Source organism: Entelurus aequoreus, linkage group LG05 (assembly GCF_033978785.1).
Source record: "Entelurus aequoreus isolate RoL-2023_Sb linkage group LG05, RoL_Eaeq_v1.1, whole genome shotgun sequence".
NCBI lineage: Eukaryota > Metazoa > Chordata > Actinopteri > Syngnathiformes > Syngnathidae > Entelurus > Entelurus aequoreus.
This window is the reverse complement of record NC_084735.1, coordinates 38,781,249-38,801,096: the sequence shown is the minus strand read 5'-3', so window position 1 is coordinate 38,801,096 and position 19,848 is coordinate 38,781,249. Positions and strand designations below refer to the sequence as shown.

Below are 19,848 nucleotides of genomic sequence, written 5' to 3'. Positions count from 1 at the left end.
GTCCTTGCATTTGTTTTATGATAGTTGTATTATTAATGGAATATACCGTCCAAGGGATTTTTTTTTAATTTTATTGAATTGTATTTATTTATTATTATTTTATTTATATTGCATTGCCTCCTACTTTATTTCGTTAACAACTTTTGTTTGTATAAAAATGTTGCTTACTCAACCTTTTTGTTAGAAATGTTGTAATAAATTGAAGTGCCTCAATTTATATGGTTATTTTAAGATGTATTGTTTGAGCGTTCAATTGTATAATTAAAAAAAAAGTTTGGAGCATTTGAACGTTGCTGGCCACCGTAGTTTTAACATTAGCATTAGCCTTGTTATGATTGACGGCTGCTATTTACGACCGATGTTGGCGTCTGGTCACTGTTTGTGTTTTGTTATGCAACAGTAATTAAATGTGTAGGCTTTAGGCGGTTACAATTGTGGGAAAAGACCCATATACATATATTTTTGTCGTATTTTTAGCGGTGGGCAAAGCGGACAGAGCGGGTCATGCGCAGTAGTGTACTTATGGGTCGATGTTATGACGTCATGACGCACAACGTGACGTGGTAAGAGGATAAACAAAAAAGGAAGGAAGCCTTCGGCCATACAATCGCGGCAAAATTGGTTCAAAAATTTAGCTACTGGGCTACAGTTAGGCACTACATGCGCCCTTTTGTTGTCTAGACAGGCAGCAATTGGCGCTAGCTATCATGGACGATGCAATAATATTCCGTATGAGTGCGTTTTCCGAGCAAGGAGGGAGGAAATACATGGAGGATGTTGTCGAGATAAGAATCGAGTATGAGCCGACGTCGTCGCCGAGTGAAGACTACACAAAGTCGCACGGACATGGAGGACAGGACACCGCGCCGAGCGACTCCTCCAATCAGACTGAAAGCGAGCTACGCGGGGATAATGTGCCCGCCGAGCCTGGCCCGGTTTCTGCTATGTGGGTCGAGAGCCTAGCGAGCAAGGACGCCGGTGACCACAGCGCGCCGCTGACGGACGAAAAAGTGGAGAAGGAACGCCTTGTCGACACTCGGAAGTCCGTGGCGTTTTTCGCCGTGTTTGACGGTCACGGCGGCCGGGAAGCAGCCCACTTCGCCAGGGAACATTTGTGGGATTTGTTGAAGAGACAGAGGGGCTTTTGGTCCAAGGATCACTCGGAAGTCTGTGCTGCTCTTCGAAAAGGATTCATCGCCTGTCACCATGCAATGTGGAAACAACTACGTAAGCCTCCTTATATTTGTATTTCTACATTTTGTACTTACAACATCATATACTGTAATATGGCTGAAAACTGTATTACGTTTGAAGTATTTTCGCATCGGTCGATATCGATAATAATTGATATTTTTATGACCTATGGAAAATATGAACCAGGATGAAATATATAAAATGTTAACATTTTTATTTCAAATGTTACTTTCCTCATGATCATAAATGTAAACACAACCACGGAAAACAATAAAAAAAATCAATGTAAACAAAGTTCTAAAATCTCAATAAATACTTTACAATAACCTCTATAAATTAGGGTGCAAAAAGAAGGAATATGTAAGAAATGCTTAATTAAGTGGAACAAAATAGTAAAAATGTAAACATGGAGAAACCGGAGAAGAACACTTTTTTGCAGGTTTACTAGCAGGAATTTACATGGTCTGTGTAATGCTTAATTTGGTCTGTTATTTTTATTTAATTTTGGAAATTAATTAATGTTTTGCAGTAATTATCATTGAAATATTACTGGACTGAATTATTATTTAAAGTAGCACATTTGTTATATTTTGTTTTTTATTTTATTTACACAGTACGGGGGCGGTATAGCTCAGTTGGTAGAGTGGCCGTGCCAGCAACTTGAGGGTTCCAGGTTCGATCCCCGCTTCCGCCATCCTAGTCACTGCCGTTCTGTCCTTGGGCAAGACACTTTACCCACCTGCTCCCAGTGCCACCCACATTGGTTTAAATGTAACTTAGATATTGGGTTTCACTATGTTAAAGCGCTTTGAGTCACTAGAGAAAAGCACTATATAAATATAATTCACTTCACTTCACAGTACACTTTAGTTCTTACCTGTTGTTTCTGCACATCCAAATATGGACGGGACAAGTATCGAAAAAAGTAAAACCGCGGTGAAGGACTACGGTCCATTTGAAAAAAATCCAAAAGACTGCCATGCTATCAGGGTAACTTTACCTGTTTATCCACAATGTATTTGCTTTCTGTAGCACTTGTTTTACATTCTCTTCTCACTACATCAACAGCATTATAGCTCAATGGGGCAAACAAACCTGATTGTTGATACTCTTACACGATTGGGTGTTAGCGTGTCCCTCTAATTGCTCACTGATTACTTCTAGGTTACCGGACCACGGATGCCTTTGCTCATACAACCAACAGTGCTTCATACTTCCTGGTTTCTTCCGAACCCCAAAAATTATATATTTATTTGTGAAAGGCATTTTTTATTGATATCTATTATGTGTCTATCGTAATATAAATCTATCGTTTTACGACCCAGCCCTACTGGTTACAAACACACTGTACACACACATAGCATATTAATCTTTTAATGAAAGGAAACCACCACTACATTAGGTTTAAAAGAACACTAATCTGTTTGCTCTGCTCGTCCAGTTTGTTTGGTCAAGTTTGCAGTCCACCAATCAGGTGGAGCGAGACCGGCTAAGGGTGCACTTGTATGCACTTGTAGAGTACTTTAGTCTGGACCAAACATAAAAAAAACACTGTTGGTCACTTAAGTACGGTCTGGTTTGCGATCATATTTGTATATTTGTCAGTGGACCAAAAAATAAAAGAGGGACTGCACTTTTATTTGATTAATTTTGCCTATATTTCACAATTCTTACGATGGCTGCAACTAACGACTAGTTTGATAGTCGACTAGTCATTGACTATCTTAAAGGGAAGCTGCACAGTTTAGCATGGTCGCATCTGGCTCCATCTACACAAATGGAACCAACACACAAAGCAAATAAGTCCTGCTTGTCAAAGTTGTCCTATCAGCTGGAGGTCTGACAGCAATTGTATACAAAACAGCTGACTGTCATTGAAGCTGGCAGGAGTGTAGCAAAGCCCATTTTGATGTGTCTGTTTTATCAATGTAGAGTGAAAATAGCAGCATGTTTACGTTCAAACATACAGTAAGTCCTCTAATAGTGTGTTTAAAGGCATCAAGTTAGTGTTGTTGAGCTTTGGAAATGACAGTGCACAACCGTGACGGCATCAGATGACGACAAGTCTCTGTTTGAGCCGTGTACACACATACCCTGAGCGGAGAGTTTTGGAACTCTTCACCTTGGCTAGCCTTTACAAAACTGTTAGTAAGGACAAAAGTATGTGTTTGCATATGGACAAGAGGCCTAAACGCAGAGATAACTATGCATTAAATCAAGGGGAACTGCACGATTTTTGGAATTTTGCCTATCGTCCACAATCATTATGTTAGACCAGAATACAAAGGGTTTTTGTTTTTTTGCATTCTGACTTATAAAAACCAGCTCGTTCTAGGTAGCTAGCAATGTCGCTAATTCTACCTCTAAATCACTTTAAAAATGCATTCAAAAACCGTCACCAATACTTCAGTTCCTTAACCTGTGTAATAACCAAGCTGTGGCGACATTGTTCTTTTAAGAGTGAACACTGAGGAACTCTTCTTCTATCGTAGTAACGCATCGGCGCACTTCGGTATTAGCCGTAAAAGCTAACTATGGCAAAATGTAAGCTAGTTTCTACGAAAACATGAAACACATTTGAGTTTGTAACGCAAAACACAATGCGATAATAATCCAATCTGTACTGACTGAAAAACATGAACAATCATATTACAGTATCTGTTAAGTATTAGCCCACATTTCATGTTTTGTTTATACACAGCTAGCCAGACAGCAAATGCTGTCTGTCATGATACACGCAGCACGTCATGCGTGTATCATGATCAATATTAAGTGTGACTCACTGGATGGATAGTTGTCTGTTTGGTACAGCTGGCCGGGGATGTTTTTTCTGGTTTATTCGGGGTAAGCACGCTATTTATATCAAACTACCTTGTCTCCAAATTCCCCCATTTCCACACCAAAGTTTCACACTCTTCTTCATGCTAAATTCGAGGTACCATATTTTCTGCACTATAAGGCGCACATTCAATGAATGGCATATTTCAAAACTTTGTTCATATATAAGGCGCACCGGATATAAGGCGCACCTATGCATCCATTAGATGGAGCTGCGCTAAAGGGAATGTCAACAAAACAGTCAGAGAGGTCAGTCAAACTTTATTAATATATTACAAACCAGCGTTCTAACAACTCTGTTCACTCCCAAAATGAATAAACAGCTGATTTACTCGCGTTACGGTAAATCAAACGTGCAATCACAAAATAGTAACACTCAAAATAGTGCAGAGCATTAACAATATCAATAACTCAACGTTGCTCAAACGTTAATGTCACATAACACAACACACAAAATAAACATTTAAAGCTCACTTTCTGAAGTTATTCCTCATCCACAAATCCCTAGAATTCTTCTTCTTCAGTGTCCGAATTAAATAGCTGGGCGAATACGGCATCCAAAATGCCCTGCTCCGTCTCGTCGAAGTCATTAATGGAGTCAGTGTCGCTGCTGTTGTCCAGCACTTCAGTGACAATTCCTGCCTTCCTGAAAGCTCGGACCACAGTTGAGACTGATATATCAGCCCAGGCATTTACGATCCACTGGCAGATAGTGGTGTATGTCGTCCGGCGCTGTCTCCCTGTCTTGGTGAACGTGTGTTCGCCTTCTGTCATCCACTGTTCCCACGCAGTTCGCAGTCTAGCTTTGAATGCCCTGTTGACACCAATATCCAGCGGCTGGAGTTCTTTTGTCAATCCACCCGGCTGCTCTATTCCCCTGTTCTACTGCGTGACTGATTGCCTTGAGTTTGAACTCTGCGTCGTAAGCTTGTCTTGTAAGCTTGTATTGTAGGAGCCATTTTGGGGTCTTTACAGAAACACACAAATGGAAATGAAACGTCATATCCCAGCATGCACCGCACGCTTCTTCTTCTACGGGGGCGGCTGCTTACCGTAGAAGAAGAAGCGCTTCTTCTTCTACGGGGAAAAAGAAGTTGGCAGGTGTTTACCGTAGTTGCGAGACCTAAACTTTATGAAAATGAATTTTAGGTTTGTTGTGGCTCAATATTGGTCCATAATAAGGCGCACCGGATTATAAGGCGCATTGTCAGCTTTTGAGAACATTTTTGTTTTTTAGGTGCGCCTTATAGTGCGGAAAATACGGTATATGTTTTCGTTCTGCCTTTTCTAAGTTGTCAAGTTTGTTGTTATAGAAATGCACAAGAAATAAGAAATAAACAAGTCTCCGCAAAGGCAGTCATGTGTTTGAAGTAGAAGTTTTAGGAACACCCCCTACGGTGTTCAACCAATCAGCGTTCGACAGCACCGAATGCCCCTGAAAAGGTTCAGGGTAGCTTCACAAAGTCCCACCTAGCGAGGAGGAACTCTGAAATGTTCCTGAAGAACTAAATCTACCCGAGTTGTTTTTAGAGGCGACACAGGGAACTTTACCTGAGTAAGTGGGAAAATTCCTGCGGTAGAAAGGGCCTATTTTAACATATGTTTTTTTAGCCTTGAAGTCCATCAAAAGTTCAGGAACTTTAAGTTCCTTGAACCTTAGTCCATTATTAGATCTGATTTATTTTATTGAAATTTAAGGAAATAAAACGATATGATACGAATTTTACATAAAAAGTCAGGCTTTTTTCCAACAGTCAGAAAGTCGTCCCCTCAGTAAATTATGAATTCACAAGGGTCAGACGAGTCCCTATGGCCCTTTTCAGCTGTAAATAACAATACATAAATAACAAATGTCAGTGTTTATTTTGCAGCGACAACATATAACACAGCTACCGCTCAGCATTGGCATTTGTTTTACTCGGGTTGAGGCTAATAACTATACAAATGGAATTTCACAGACTACTTTGAAATTTTCTGAAATTTTGAATACAAAGTTTTAGAAATGTTTCAACTGTGCTGTGCGTTGGACAGCACAGCCCGCCCTCAAAAATTCCTTTGAAACGTTCCTAACTAACGACTGGGGATTAAATTAGTTCCCTGTGGAACTTTATTTACCAGGGTAATTTTTGGTGTACCGGTAATTACAAGGGAGTATTTGATTTTGAAAAGTTGGAAACATGCCCAATGACTTAGAAATATTGAAATCTGCAAAATCTGACCCACAAAATTAGCTAGAACTAGAACCACAAGGATGATATGGATGTAATCTTAGGGACAATCCCTAAAGACCCCCTCATTTGGCACAGATAAATTATTTGGCAGAAAATGACCAGCTACTGGCCAGATGACTTTATGTTCAAGGTAAATTGTCAATTAAGTGCGAGGCTTGCTAATGTATTGTTAAATGAAACACTGTGTGCAAGTCAGCAAAACAAAACTGGCAGTTTGAGATGATCAGGTGACCTCACAGATTGTACAGCATAATTTGCAATGCAAATGTCTGAGACAGCAATAAAGTCATGCATGTTCAAAGGTGAATATTGCACTGAATTGCGGGTTAAGCTCATGTATCCAAACATTCCTGAGATATGCCAAAAATCGTTATCATGGTAATTTTTATGGAAGCAGCCAATATTTTCTATAATGGACTATGTGGTTTTATTTTGTTCAGTAAGGGGTGTCAAAAAATTTTATTTTCAGATTAATCATGATTCTTATTTGTAAGGATTCGTGATCGATTCAAAACAATCAAAAATCTATTTTATTTTGTTTATTTTTATCAATCTGTCCTGTCCAGCCACTCAGGCAAATCATATTGTTGATGTAGAAGCCCATATTTGCTTGACAGATTTACTTTAGAAAACAGAAGTTTTGGATACTTCTCTTGTTGCCTTGTTTGTATTCGACTTTATTAAATGTTTGGGAAGCATTTTATTAAACAAAACCTGTTTTCTTTTAAGTACCGTATTTTCCGCACTATAAGGCGCACCTAAAAACCTCCAATTTTCTCAAAAACTGACAAGTGCGCCTTATAACCCAGTGCGCCCTATATATGGACCAATATTGAGCCACAACAGGTCTCGCAACTACGGTAAGCAGCCGCCGACTTCATTTTCCCCCGTAGAAGAAGAAGCGCGCGGTGCATGCTGGGATATATGAGGAAGGCAGGAATTGTCACTGAACTGCTAGACAACAGCAGCGACACTGACTCGATTAATGACGACTTCGACGAGACGGATGCCGTATTCGCCTAACTGTTTAATCAGACACTGAAGAAGATTTCAAGGGATTTGTGGATGAGGAATTACTTAATAAAGTGAGCTTTACATGTTTATTTTGTGTGTTGTGTGACATTAACGTTTGAGCAACGTTGAGTTATTGATATATTGTTATTGCTTTGCATTATTTTGAGTGTTACTATATTGTGATTGCACTAACATTTGATTTACTGTAGCAGTATCAGACTGTTTTTTACGTGTTTATTGAATCGAGGAAAAGTTCCCCTCCACTATGTGATATAAATGTTGAAATACATGTTATACCTTGCTGTTGTTAAAAGATAAACGAAATACCACGTCACTGACTTTACCTCGGGGAAAATAATAAAACAGCTGTTTATTCATTTTGAGAGTGAACAGAGTTGTCAGAACGCTGGTTTGTAATCTATTAATAAAGTTTGACTGACCTATCTGACTGTTTTGTTGACATTCCCTTTAGCGCAGCTCCATCTAATGGATGCATAACGCAACCCCAGCCTCTACTGTAGCGTCTATTCCAGTGGTTCTTAACCTGGGTTCGATCGAACACTAGGGGTTCGGTGAGTCGGATTCAGGGGTTCGGCGGAGGTCAAAACACACCCGACTCATCGGGTAAATACAAACTTCTCCCTATCGGCGTATTACAAGTACGACAACAGCTGATTGATTTGCAGGTGTGTAATTTGTTGTGAGTTTATGCACTGTTGGTTTTGTTGTTTGAACAAGGTGATGTTCATGCACGGTTCATTTTATGCACCAGTAAAAAAAACATGGTAACACTTTAGTATGGGGAACATATTCACCATTAATTAGTTGCTTATTAACATGCAAATTAGTAACATATTGGCTCTTAACTAGTCATTATTAAGTACTTATTAATCCTTATTCGGCATGGCCTTATTATAACCCTAACCCTGACCCTAACCCTAACCAAATAACTCTAAATTAAGTCTTTATTACTTAGAATATGTTCCCCTAGTGTCCAAATAACTCTAAATTAAGTCTTTGTTACTTAGAATATGTTCCCCATACTAAAGTGTTACCAAAAACATATAACTTTGTCTTGAATTTGAAAAAAAACATTTTATTTTTCACTAAAGAAGGGTTCGGTGAATGCGCATATTAAACTGGTGGGGTTCTGTACCTCCAACAAGGTTAAGAACCATTGGTCTATTCTAAGCGCCTAATAATGCGCTGCGCCTTATACAGTATATGAACAAAGTTTTAAAATAGGCCATTCATTGAAAGTGCGCCTTATAATCCGGTGCGCATTATAGTGCGGAAAATACGGTAATATAGAAATTGATTAGAGCTGTTTATATATTTTATGGAGAAATGTTTTTAATCATAGAACTGGCATTCAATGTTATTAAAAAAAGTATACATATTGAATAGAGAATCGTTTTGAATCAAGAATTGATTCTGAATCAAATCATTACCCCCAAGAATCGAATCGTGTGGTGCCCAAAGTTTCAGAGCCCTAGTGTTTACCATACTTAGTGACTTTTATTTGCACTTCTTTCCTTACAGCGGATTGGCCTAAAACAATAACAGGCCTTCCTAGTACGTCAGGCACCACAGCAAGTGTGATTGTGATCCGTGGAGTACACATGTATGTCGCTCATGTGGGAGACTCGGCAGTAGTCGTTGGAGTGAAAGAAAATGACTCTGATATCACACTCCAGGCGCTTGAAGTCACACAAGACCATAAACCCGAACTTCCTAAAGAGAAGGAAAGGATCGAGCGACTGGGCGGCAGGTAAGTGTTTAAAAACCACAAAACAGACCAACAAAACACATTTTGTAAGATTACCATTACAATTTGGGGTGTATTAGAAAGTGCAAAGGACAATATGGATTCTTTGACCACCAATGTTAATTTTATTGACAAAAAATGTTTCGACTTCGTTATCTTCAACGACCTATTTTCTCTGAACCAAAATTAGGACAATAACGAATAAAAACGAAAGTAGAGCTGCAGCTATCGAACATTTTAGTAATCGAGTATTCTATCGAATATCCCGATCGAGTAATCGAATAAATCATGTTTGCTTATTTTTTTAGTTTTTTATTTATTTTTTGTCCTGTCCAGCTTCTCAGGCAAATCATGTTGTTGATGTCGATTTGTGTCGGGGCCAATTTGAGTGTGCTAATAAGAACAGGTAGGCTCACAGCCCTATGTGCTGTGTGGTGTGACCACATAAACAAAGTTTTTGTGTCTCGTGCGTTTTTGATGATTATTATACAGTGCCGTTTAAATTGTGGTTTCTCCACGCAAATCCGCTGAGCTGTTTTCAACCTGCCAACAATACATAAACAATATAAAAAGACAAACTACTTAATAATGACGACAACAGTTACACATTTTAACAATGCAATACAGTTCATTGCATTCTTTGCATGCAAAATAGTAATCAATGTTCATTTTGCCATCATAACATGTTTGAGATGAAAACACATGTATATAAAATTAGTTCAAAATTAATATTCCCTGAGAAAGTTCAAATAAAACTATATTCTTAGTATCAAAAATAAAACAATAAAAACAGTTTTCATTATATCAAACATAAAACGTGGATTAGGTAGTGCCTTTAATACTGCATTTGAAATGTGCAACCAGTGGTGAGTCACCACCAAGCAAAAACCGTGCATGCTCAGAAAAGTAGCGTCAGATTTACCGCCCGTCCGAGCACCCTCTGGCAGAAATTTAGATCGCCGCCTATGCTATAGAGACTATAGTGGGTGGAAGTGCAAGCTATCCATGTAGCATGTGGTTGCATGACTTGAATAACCCGAATAACTTTGCACGACTACTTTTGCATGGTTACTAATGAAAGGCTAATTGAACACGACAGCTCGGATAGCGTTGTTAGTTTTTAACACCTTTTGGCGGCATTTAATGACTTCGCGGGAGTGAGCGAACAAATCCTGGTTATCATAAAGAATACATATATTTTACTAACACAACTTTTGCGTTTATATTTGATGATAGATGACTTACCTCGCCTCCGAACATCCCTCAATTCGGATGCTCTCTCGACTTGTGCTACTGTGGTATGCGAGCTTCACTTTGCAATGTTTGCATACTACTGCGTTTTCCTTTGATTTTAGTGTGAAGTGTTCCCACACCTTGGACAACTTTCGTCGCTTCTTAATTCCCTCGTTTTGCTATGGCTCTTGTCCACTGCTTTCTGTGGCGTCTGCCATTGTGAGTTATGTCGGCGAAAAATGTAACTAAACTCAAGCGTATTTAAAGGAGCGGTGTTGTGCAGTGCAAGGGCCGTATGATCTGACCTAAACACGCTGTGCAATACCTAAACAGTCCGTGCGAAATGTGAGCTTTGACTACTAAACGAGGCAAAGTGCCGTAACAAAACAAAAAACTTAACGACGCCTCGAGGTAGCGAAAATTCCTCGAATATATTTTGTAATCGAATTACTTGAGGAATTGTTTCAGCTCTAAACGAAAGCACGTTGACTAAAACAATGACAAAATAATTGACCATTTTGTCAACAAATTTAAACGAGACGAAAATGTTGACAAAATCGAATTATATTTAATTTTGTCTTTAAGCGGTGGAACGAAATATCCAATCACAGTTGCATGTGGTAGAAAGGTGGAAAAGCACGGAGGATATCCAATCAGAGCTACTGTGTTTGTAAAGCACACTGTGTTGATTTTTCATCCGGAAAACAATACTCGATACAAGACATCAATACAAATATGTCTTCTACACCGGGAAGAAAGAGAAGAGAGGACATATATGGACACACTTCATGATTTGCGAAGTGAACAGCAAAACAACTTATAAACCTTGTGGCTCGATTTTCTTCGACAAAAATACAACCAACTGGAAGTGCCCTCTGCAGGCTAACCATCAGGGCATCTACGCAACAGTAAGTAGGATGAAGCTAATATTTCAAATTTACTCATACTGTACTGATTTACTGTTACTAATAAAGACAGTAGAGCAAGAGCAAGACAGCTTACTATACCACATGTCCAATAATAAATATTACCGGTAACTTTTTAAAAAAAATACTTTTGTAGTATGCTGCGAGACGAGCCGAGCTTATCCGCCAATATAATAAGCAAGATACATGTACAGTGCACTTTAATGATGTCCTCGACTTACTGTTCAACTATTAATTGCACAACTTGACAACCCAAATAGCAGATTTGTCATTTTTCAAGCTAACACACAAAGAAAGATGGCTATGTAAGACACATACTGTATATGTTCCAGATTTATAACATTGGTTGTTACATGGGATAGTGGCCAAGATGCCAGTAGAGCCCACTCAGTGTAGTTATCCATTCGATAGCAAGATAGCTAGTGCTAGCTTGCTTCTCCAATAAATGAGCAGTGTCACCAGTTCTTGAGTTTATCAAAGTGTTATCAATTATGGTTTTTCGATCATTTAAGTTCAAAACGGCAATACTAACCGTGGGGTGTTTTACTGCGGTTTATCATTATACCGTTTATCGTTAAATCCCTTCTCATACTTAAAATGCAGCTGCTGCCATCTTGGAGTTGATAAACAAAACTACAACAGGAGGTTGCCTACAGCCACAGTTGTTACCACCAATACACCAATATCGGCACGAATGATGTTGAGGTGTTAATTGAAGCATTTATGTTAGACACTTTTTGGGATCTCACAAACCCACCTGCCTTTGCCAGACATGATGCTACTGCCATGTACTTTGTTATACTAGTATCGTCATAAATAAAAACAAGTGTGTAAAATCTTGTGGTTGTCTTTACTGCAGTGTAATGAAGAAATCTGGGGTAAACCGTGTTGTGTGGAAAAGACCTCGACTGACCCACAATGGACCCGTGAGGAGGAGTACCGTCATTGACCAGATCCCCTTCCTGGCAGTGGCACGGTCTCTTGGTAAATAATTTCTAGCAAATAAATGTGTCTTTTAAACACTTCTGCATTTTGGGAATAAAAAAATGACAAATTTTGTTTTCTGTTGCAAGGCGATTTGTGGAGCTACGATTTCTACAGTGGGGAGTTTGTGGTATCGCCAGAGCCCGATACCACCGTGATGACACTTGACCCAAAACGACATCGCTACATCATCCTCGGCAGTGATGGTCTATGGAACATGATGCCTCCCAAGAATGCGGTCAATATGTGTTATAACCATGACAAAATGGTGGTGCGTAATTAACTTTTTTGCTTTCATTTACACTACATTTCCTTTTTACCATACCAACTTTATTTATAAAGCCCTTTAAAAACAACCACAGTTGAAGAACAAAGGGCTACTCACATATTCTAATATCTCTTTTGCTTCCCAGGGGCCGAGGGGAATGTCTTGTGCCTGCCGGTTGGGATGCACTGCACTGCTTTTTTGGAAAGAGCGCATGCTACGAGCAGACAACACAACGGTCATTGTCCTGGCGCTACAGGAGCGCGGGGGTACGACTATCCCGATGCATCGAGATGAGATTATGGTGGACATGGCTCAGGGAATTGACCACATTCCCTTCCTGGGAACTCAGTTCAGCATGTATGAAGTTCCAAAGGTCAGTCTCTTAATGGTTGCATCCTGGAATTTCTTTAGAGGATGCTTTTCTGTCACTGACCGAATCCAGTGTTCCATCATATTCTTCTTTGTTTTTGGACAGGTGGAGCATGAGGATGCCATGTTTAATGAAGAAGATGAGATCTATGGAGAAGAACCTGAAGGATGGACATGCCTGGAGTGGTAGTCAGGTGATTTTTCATAAAACTGTGTAAAACTATCAATGAGCAAACTAGAGTAGCCATGAGCTAATAAGACATATTTCTAACTAGTGTTGTTCTTGTGCCATTTATCATGACTTAAAAGATTCAAAACACCATTTACGGAGAAGTTTATATGCAAATGAGCCCAATGTGTTTTTTTAATCAAAAATGTTGTGATACAATTAACAATTAACTCAATACAACCAGCAATATGGTTGGACCAGGGGTCCTCTTTTATTTTTTTCAGTACACACTATAACAACCAGTATCGTTAAAAAATCCATGCTAATAAAAACAAAATATAAGTATAATTCTTAAGGGCATTTTCGGCCCCTGATCCGATTTTTTGACCTTATATCCGATCCGGTTTCGAGTCCCGATGTGATACTTTGACAATAGGTTATAGAAATAAAAGAGGTTTATAGCAAGTAACTAAAGTAAACACAATAGAAAACAATTATAAAGCTTATCTTTTTAAATTTAGAATTTACTAGTATGGCTGTAATTCATGTATTAAATTTGAGGTATTGAATGCTGCCTACACTTTTTTTAACTAAAGGAAGTGGCTAGTGCAGAATAACTAAACAAAAACTGCTATTGGCTCCAATTTAAATAATTTGGGTTTTGCCCCTGAAGCCTTACTGTATCCAGAGATGTACTCCCTAAGTTTTTAAACTATAACAAACATGACAAAAAAATTATTTTGTAATAATTTAATCGAGTCACATTAATATAATTTATATACTGATATACAAGGTATTGATAATATCGTCATCTGGATCGATCACCCCTATTTTACATTGAAGCTTCAGCCGTTAGCTTCTTGTGTTCTTCTGCTCGGAGTGTGTGTTGCATACTTTGCCATTCCATTACCTCTAATCCTCCAGTGGTATTGTACATGAAAGGAAATTAGGTTATTTTCTGACATGGAGGTGAGGATTTGCAGTGTGGATAGAAGTGTTTGTTGCAGCTTGTTCTCAACTTTGAGCGGGTGTTCTGGCAAAACACGCACCCTTCTGAAATCCGGGCAGGTAATTTTGTCTCCCTGAGCGTGCATCCCTTTTGAAGTAATCTTTCAGTACACTCCTGATACCATGATTAGATTGGGACGTCTGTAATGATCATAACGATACAACTATAAATAATATTGAATGGAACTTAATTGGCATTGCGCTTAAAAAGTACAACATTTGTTTTCAGTACAACCCGTCAAAGAACGGACATACAGTAAACACAGGTAGACAGAGCAGAAAGACTGATGGGTTGCCACAACGGCGGCGCCCTGTAGAAAGGTAGGAAAAAGGTCAACATGGAGGAAGAAGGAGGAGAAAAAAGCAAATCCCAAACTAAGCTCCTATTAGGAGGTGGGGGACGCAGGGTCGGATGTCCAATTTTTATTTTTTTGTCAGATCCGATCTTTAAAGTGGCCATTCACATTACAAAAAAATTTGATTTCTAATGTGAATGCAACCTAACCTGTATGCAGACATGACATAATGACGTGGCACACACTGCAGTTTTTACGGAAATAAACATGGCTTCAACTGTAGTTGGTCTCAGTACTGGCGCAACTGTGGCAAATTCAAGGATTTTGTGCAATCAAAGTCAACCTTTTCTGGCCCGAATTATTGCGCCCAGAAGATTAAGAAGGGAGAGGACTAGTATTTTGGCTCTGGCAGTTTTACGGGATATTTTGCTTCGATGTCTGCTTGAAGAGCGCGTCTGTGGGCGAGCAGTCAAAGACAAGAGTGGTTGAACTTTTACATGAGTTCCTTAAGCACCTGTTTTCTGCTCTGTTGTCAACTTATTATTTTGTAACCTTCTGTTTTGGCAAATAATTATGACATTTATCGCTTTTTGATGACGTTCTGGTCTGATGAATGGGACATGAGTGCGGCAACGTTCACATTAAGAACGCATCGCATATATATTCAATTTATTGCCACATAGGAAAGAAGCCTTGGTTGGATATGAACAATTCGGAATTGCACTGTTCACATCGAAATGAAAATATCCAACACAGGTCGCATATGGGCAAAAATATCGGAATTGACCTGCTGTGTGAACAAGGTTATTGAGACCAGAAAAAAAACTTGAACAAAGCACATTTTAGCACATATTGTGACACACAAAACCCGAGACTTGCAACGGGGGAGAAGGGGCGACATGCGGCATGAATTTTCCGCCACCAGGGACACTGCTCCGTTGTTCATTATAATGCGGGAGGTAGTGAAGTCAGGAAAGAGTGGGATGTGGGTTGGGGTACGTCTGTGTGTGGTGTGTATTTTCCATGGATGCGCGTGTGTATGTAAGCCTGAAAAGTCGCTTGTCTCTCGACCTCAGTGCTCTCGCAGAATGGTTTTGTGATAACACAGCCAGTCAGTCCAACAAAAGTAATCAAACAACATGTGTATATCCATGAAAAACAGGGAAGGAATGGGGGGAGTCTTGTAGCAACGAGTTTGTCAAGCCATTTCTGCGGGAAAATAAAATCCAGATTACAATATTTGTGTCTGAGCGTGCAAAAACAGATTTAAACGTTTCATTCTAATTGTCCATTCCTGGTGCTTGAATTGATCATAAATTCGCCTTGTAGAACAGGCAGCTCTACAAGATGTTATCCAGTTTGCAATTTAGTTCAGAAACCACAAAAGTCTGAGTGTCCACAGCTCTGCCCTTTCTTCAATCATTTATGGCAGCTTTAAGGTACCTTGAATGGCTGCCAGCATCTTCTGAATTTGTCAATACACCAGGGCAACACTTACTCCAATCAGCGGATGTCCTGTTAGAATGATTCCTAATAAGTAAGGTATTCCTAATACTGAAATAATCGCCAGGCACACGACCCTCAGCTTCTCCCAAGAGTCCATCATGTGTCCAGCAACAAACACTCCGTCAGGACAGACAGGTTCCCCCAAACCCGAGCTTCTCATCAAGAAGATCTTGTCAATTTCGTTGAGAGGCACGTTGATCAATTCCATTGTCTAGATTTTGGAGAACATTGCAAAAAGAGGCTCCAAGAAAATTAAGACAGACTCGACAAGACAAAGAAGCAAAAGCAGGAGATATACAAAGGAGAAGAAAGGCAAGCGTCTGCCTTTGTTGAGAGCCAGACAGATATATAGAAATATTTTTTATAAAAACAATAACAATGGGTCATGTTTGCATCCACTCCGACTGGGATTCAAACCCTACATTCCATATTTAGATTTCGTTCTATACCTATTGGGCTATCCAACCCCTTACAATGTTTGTCCTCAGTCATTGAGAAATTTTCTGTCAAAAAAACCCAAAACTGTATGGTTTCAATATTTTGGTGATGTTTTATAGGCCCCCTACCCTTTGAGGACCACTGTGTTAGACCAAGTAGTTCTCCTTTAAATATTCATTTTTCACGGATTAAAACTGTTCTGAGGTTACTTAAGAACATAATAATGTAACAGCCTGTTGTGTTGGTCAAAATAACCCATTGCTCAAGGAGCACACTTAAAACGCTCTTTAAACAGCCCTGTTCAGAGCAGCTGGTTTTGGGGGTACTGCAGTAGCAGTTATGATGTGCATGGCCTTTTAAGAGGTGACACACAAGTAGTGTAAGAAGCTTATTGCCTGTAGCACGTAGAAATGAAAGTTTCACCCAGAAAAACTACAACACCAATCTGAATACTGCATGGAGAGCGGGAAAGAAGGGGATTAGCCCTGAAGTCAAGACGGTACAGACCTCCGCCTCGGATCAGAACGCAAAGCTCCCCCACGCTCCCGACCGAGGTCTGTAGCCCCAATAGGATAACATTCATACATAAAATGCTGGGGGGGGGTAATGTAATGTGTGACACTTTGTGCATCCAACAACACTGCAGTTCTACTTAGCTTTTGACTTTGACATGATACTCGTTCTTGTAGTTGCTTGTGAGAAAATAAAATGTTGGATCTTTGAACAGCTAATTTGACCATATTGTTGTACATCAATTGTTTGTGTTTCCTCATAACATGTAAGTGATCTGATAGATTGGCTGCTGACTATGATATATTACTGTTGTGATGCCGTAGCACTACTATTTTTGTGAAATTATCTCTCTTAAAGGTCATTACAGTTTTGTTTCTGTTATTTATTTTAGCAGCCTGGACCTGAAAATGCCTCCTCTCTGCTTAAAGAACGCTCTACCACCCTGGAGCAGGGTGCCAGCATGCCATCTTGACTCTACAGGGGCCACTGGATGTGTTCCAATAGAAGGACGCAGCAATCCAAGTGGACCCACGACACTATTAAAAAGGTCTCCACGCGATGCCATGGGGGATGGTTCCCCAACAAAAGTTTGCCTCATAATATGACTCACGGCAAAAGTGAAAAATGTTGCTTGAGACGTCTCCTCAGAAGACAACAGTACTGTATTACCGCAGCAACACAAGGCTTTCTTGTGCATGTGCCGAGTACGTACACACAGACCTCTTCCTAGATGTATGGACTTTATTTCTATAAAATTGCTCTTTTTTGTAAATATGTGGCAAACTTTGAGATTTTAAATGTGGTTTGTTTTTACATTGGCCTCATTTTACTAGACTCCCTTACCCCACCCTTAAATACTAGTGTTTTTCGGAAGCTGTAGATTTATTCAACGTACGCAGTCTATTTTCTTACTTATACATGAATATAATGATGATAGTATAGCTAAAAGATATTTTGACAGGCAAACGTGTTTTTCTTTTTCTTTTTCAATTTACTTCAATAATTACAAATCTATTTAAAAGATTTTTACAATCCCTAAAATGATGGTTGTTCATTATAGAAAAGTGAAACAAATTCATTAGAATCTATTGATAAAATCTTACACATTTGAATCATATTTACATTCTGCTGCATCGCATCCCAACACATGACCATCCAGTGGCACAAAACACTTTATTGTGTGTGAATAGGCTACACCAGGATGGCCCAAGATTGACACCATACCGGCCCCTGAGTTCAGTTCAAAACATAGGAGACAAAGAGTGTTCCTCCATGTTGCATTTTAGGTCCTCTTTTTGGGCTATTTGGCCAACGTGTTCAGTTAAAAAAAACTCAATTTTTTTTGCAGCAGATTCTTAAAAACACCAGAGTGCTGTCTTAGACATGTAAGGGGAAAAAGGAAGGATTACAAACCTAAACTCAACATTCTTGAGACCAACAGTCTCTGTCTCTGCAAACCTGCCATATATTAATTATCATGTAACCTAATTGAATATTTGTTCAAAACACTTCTGGTTGAATTATTGAACAAACCCAACAAAGGAACATATGGTGCATCCGGAAAGTATTCACAGCTCCTCACTTTCCCCACATTGTCGTATGTTACAGTAACGCCTTAATTAAAAATGGAATACATTCATTGTTCTCAAAATTCTACAGACAGCACCCCTTAGTTACAATGTTAAAAGGTTTATTAAAAAAAAAAAAAAAAAGCACATTTATCAAAACTAAAAAAATCACATGTACATAATTATTCACAGCCTTTGCTCAAGACTTTGTTGGTGCAAATTTGGCAGCAATTACAGCATCAAGTCTTTTTGATTACGATGCCACAGTTTGGCCCATTCCTCTTGGCAGCTCCTCACTAGCTCCAGCAGATTGGATGGGAAATGTTGGTTTTCATCCAGGATGTCTCCGTACATCGCTGCATTCATCTTAGTCTAGTCAGCAATCCACCAACTAGGTAGTTCCATCCTGTTAAAATTGCTAAATATTTGAATGGCTGCCTCCTTCCTGTACGTTTGTGTAAGATTTGCGTAACAATTGTCATAGTAATCCATTTTACAAGCTTTGGTACTCAGTTGGTATGAGTGTCCAATTCTTGCATTCATTTATAACTTGTCAATGTGGCAGTTGCATTATTGTTGCTTTTTTTGTTACATGAATTGTTGCCTTAGCACAAAAAACAAATTGGTGCTTTTTCATAAGAAGGACCCAAATATTTAAGAATTTCCCATTATACTATTTATCATGCACCTTCAGCTATTTACAAGGAACTCTTGCAGAGTTTGAAGCCTGTCCCATGTGGTCTTTTTATTACAGTTTGTACAGTACATCATTATGCAATAGACTTGTATAGTACATTTTATTATTATGCAAAGTAATCTGGTTTCCAGAAGTCTGGCATGTTCAGATCTACTATATGTTGTGAAGTGTCCAGAGCTAATGGATGTTAATGGGCATGTGGTGTGTCTTGACAATTGCAACACTTTGGTTTTTCCTCTCAGCCACTTCTCAGGACTAACTGTATAAGATACATACTTCGAAAGTGACTGTATATACACTGACTGTCTGTGTTGTAATAAAGTTTCTGTTTTACAAGCAATGCTGCTGTAGCCTCTTTAGTGGCAATTGTTGTAACACTTGCAATGCTGTCATGTTCCAGCAGATGGCAGTAATGTTAACGGATTAAACCTGTATGTCCAGTTCGTGCAAATGTGATCTGCTGTTGTCTGCTTGTCTTTTGTGGAGGAAAACAAGCTTTATTGAGATCAATCAAATATTTACGTGCAAAACTGCTCCGGCTAAATCCTACTTGCCCGTTCCCCGGTTGAGTTAGTTTAAGATGTTCCGTACAAATATTAAAAAATGCTATTCATTACTAAACTACGGTGGCCCGGAAGTGCATAACGCTAACATCTCGCGAAACAAATTACAATTACAGTTACAATTAAAAACACTTTACAAACTCATAAACTACAAAAAAACATACAATTTCAGTAAACAAATCAACAAAAGACGATACACAGAACAAATAAACTAAACCACTTACATTTCATAAATCGTAAAGCAATTGTTCCAATGGGTGAGGGC

General features: G+C 39.1%; 1 protein-coding gene across 2 annotated transcripts; it reads left to right on the top strand.

Annotated features, from left to right (window-relative positions):
• The first annotated feature begins 535 nt into the window (after positions 1 to 535).
• On the top strand, positions 536 to 19,458 carry LOC133649739 (protein phosphatase 1D-like). 2 transcript variants are annotated; one of them, XM_062046398.1, is made up of 7 exons: positions 536 to 1,227; positions 8,820 to 9,048; positions 12,064 to 12,188; positions 12,278 to 12,459; positions 12,602 to 12,829; positions 12,932 to 13,019; positions 17,150 to 19,458. In XM_062046398.1, the coding sequence occupies exons 1-6, from the start codon at positions 708 to 710 to the stop codon at positions 13,013 to 13,015; spliced, it is 1,368 nt and encodes a 455-aa protein (XP_061902382.1). In that variant the 5' UTR covers positions 536 to 707; the 3' UTR covers positions 13,016 to 13,019; positions 17,150 to 19,458. The 2 variants fall into 2 exon arrangements, with proteins under 2 accessions (XP_061902382.1, XP_061902380.1); XM_062046396.1 differs by having other exon boundaries at positions 17,147 to 19,458.
• Positions 19,459 to 19,848: the final 390 nt, after the last annotated feature.

What these genes read in the sequence shown, in the direction of transcription:
- LOC133649739 (XM_062046398.1), top strand. Translation starts at nt 708, where the DNA reads ATGGACGATGCAATAATATTCCGTATGAGTGCGTTTTCCGAGCAAGGA. An exon ending in TGCAATGTGGAAACAACTAC is followed by an intron (nt 1,228 to 8,819) that starts GTAAGCCTCCTT and finishes CTTTCCTTACAG; the next exon opens with CGGATTGGCCTAAAACAATA. An exon ending in GCATGTATGAAGTTCCAAAG is followed by an intron (nt 12,830 to 12,931) that starts GTCAGTCTCTTA and finishes GTTTTTGGACAG; the next exon opens with GTGGAGCATGAGGATGCCAT.